General features: G+C 58.9%; 1 protein-coding gene across 1 annotated transcript in view; it reads left to right on the top strand.

Moving 5' to 3' along the window:
* Nucleotides 1-2,599, top strand: part of EVPL (envoplakin) — a 19,075-nt gene that overhangs the window by 6,301 nt on the left and 10,175 nt on the right. The window contains 4 exon segments of the mRNA XM_015559211.1: nucleotides 7-84; nucleotides 232-327; nucleotides 1,933-2,058; nucleotides 2,479-2,592. Coding sequence (XP_015414697.1) covers nucleotides 7-84; nucleotides 232-327; nucleotides 1,933-2,058; nucleotides 2,479-2,592 — 414 coding nt within the window.

Below are 2,599 nucleotides of genomic sequence, written 5' to 3'. Positions count from 1 at the left end.
AGCCAGGAGCAGTGCGTGAAGCAGCAGGAGGACGACGGGGAGCGCATGGTGGAGCTCGGGCACCCGGCCGTGGGGCCCATCCAGGTGCCCGGCCCAGAGTCCCTCCATCCGGGGCTCCTGGGAGGCTGGGAGAGGAGAGGGAGACACGGCCCAGGTTGAGGGCAGCAGGCAGGGCCAGCAGGGTGGGCGGTGGAGCGACCAGGGTCTGAGGGCTCCGTGCTGCTGTCCCAGGTCCACCAGGAGGCCCTGAAGATGGAGTGGCAGAACTTCCTGAACCTGTGCATCTGCCAGGAGAGCCAGCTGCAGCACGTGGAGGACTACCGCTGGGTGAGCGGGCGGGCGGGGCCGGGAGATTGTCAACTGAGGTTCCAGCAGGCTTAAGGTGTTTTTGTTTTTTAATAACACAGAGGTGCCTGGAGAAGACACAGGACACGCGCATTGCGGGAGCAAGGCAGCTCCTGACAACGGCAGGCGCCTCTGTGACCAGGTCTCAGGGGGAAGGTGGTGTCACACCTGTGCTCTCTACAGGGACACGCCCCAAGGCAGTGACAGTTGGTTCTTACGAGTGAAAAAAGGCGTTGCTCTTTTTATGTCTAAACCATAGACAGACACACACGACGGACAGACAACCTGTCTGTGGTGGTAAACTTTCATGGAGGTGATGGGGAAATTCAGAAAAAGTGTCTACAATAAACACCTCCTTAGAAAAGACAATACAGTGGGGCCTTGACTTACGAGTTTAATTCGTTCCGTGACGGAGCTCGTAACTCAAATTACTCGTATGTCAAATCAAAAAGTGAACGAGTGAGACACGTGATGCTGGGCTGACGTTGTGGCGTTCACTGTGACGTTCGCTGCGCCAACTAGCGGTGGGGTGTCTGAAGCTGGCTCGTAACCCGAATTTTAGCTCGCAACTCAAAGCAAAAAATCGGCTGAGAGACGGCTCGTATCTCGAAAAACTCGTTAGTCGGGACACTCGTAAGTCAAGGCCCCACTGTAGTAAGAAGTGTTGAGAAACATTGATTTAATGGACAACAGGAACTTTTTTTTGGTAATTTTCACCCCAAATTTGAAAGAAACAAAAGCCAAGGCATTTTCCTTCCTTTTTCTGTTTCTGGATAAACCACAACACCATGTCGCCCCATCGACAAGAGTTCCTCAGTATCACCCAGCTGGGGGGCGTTTCTTTTTAAAAAATATGTCTTTATTGATTTCAGAGAGGAAGGAAGAGAGAGAGAGAGAGAAAGATCAACGATGAGAGAGAATCACTGATCAGCTGCCGCCTGCATGCCTGCTACTGGGGATCGAGCCTGCCACCCGGGCATGTGCCCTTGACCGGAATTGAACCCTGGACCCTTCAGTCCACAGGCCCACGCTCTATCCACTGAGCCACACCAGCCAGGGCTGGGTGTTTTTTAAAGCACATCACCAGGCCCTGGCTCGGTAGCTCAGCTGGTTAGAGCCTCGCCCCAATACACCAAGGTTGTGGGCTGGATCCCCAGTCGGGGCACATGCAAGAGTCAGCCCATGGAGGCATCAGTAAGCGGAACAAATCCATGTTTCTCTCCAGTCAATTTAAACAATAAAATAAAAAAAAATCACCAAAGCACATGCCAGCTTCTACCTCTGAGCACCCACCCAGGTCCCAGCCCAGGTCGCAGCCAGCACCCCCCTGGGGCTGGAGGGAGGCGGAGGCAGCGGCCTTCACCTGGGCAGGAATTCCGGCCCAGGCCGGGCTGAGAGGAGATGAGGTTCAGTGAACCACAAGTGCCCGCGGGCAGAGCCCTCAGGTAGAACGGCCCGTGGCCCCGGAGAAGGGCCGGCGGTGTGGGGACCGTGGCGGTTCGGGTCGAGCCGGTCGGCCTGTAGCTGTTCTGCGGGGTTAACGGGCAGCGGGGGCCCTGGGCTCTGCTTCACACCCACCGACCTCAGTTTCAGGAAGAGGCCGACTCCGTCAGCCAGACCCTGGCAAAGCTCAGCTCCAGCCTGGACACCCAGTACGGCTCATCCCCTGGGGGGGCCGCAGGCGCCCCCACTGAGCTGCTGCGTCAGCTGGAGGTGAGACGGCCCCACCAGCCCCTGCACCCCACTCCTGGGAATCGGCCTGCCTGTGTGTCTGGGCCTCACCCCTCCCGAATGCCTATCCTGCCCGCGCCCTGGTCTGGGGGGCAGGAGGAGGGGGTGCTCTAGTCACCAGCAAACTCTGTCCCTCTCTGGGCCTCAGTTTCCTCACCTGTAACATGACAGAGCCTCCAGGATTGCTGAGCCCCTCCCGCTCCTACGCTGAGGACTGGATGGCTCTGGGCAGCGCCCCCCACCCCCAACTCTGCCCAGCCAACCCCAGGGTCCAGGCCCCAGGGAGGGGCCCCTTTTTCTCTGCTGACCTAGAGACCCTCTTCATGAAGGCCAGGTCCCTGGCTCTCTTGGGGGGCGGTTTGGGGGGCCTGGCCTGACCCCCCACTGCTCGGCACCCCACAGGCAGAGGAGAAGAAATTAGCAGCGGCCGAGAAGACCATTGGGGACCTGCAGCGGCGGAGCCAGGAGGTGGCGCCCCTGCCGCAGCCCAGGAACCCGCCCCAGCAGCCTCTGCACGTGGACA

The sequence above is a fragment of the Myotis davidii genome, unplaced genomic scaffold (assembly GCF_000327345.1).
Source record: "Myotis davidii unplaced genomic scaffold, ASM32734v1 scaffold274, whole genome shotgun sequence".
Lineage (NCBI taxonomy): Eukaryota > Metazoa > Chordata > Mammalia > Chiroptera > Vespertilionidae > Myotis > Myotis davidii.
Note: the sequence above shows the minus strand (reverse complement) of the source record. Positions and strands in the feature narration are given on the sequence as shown.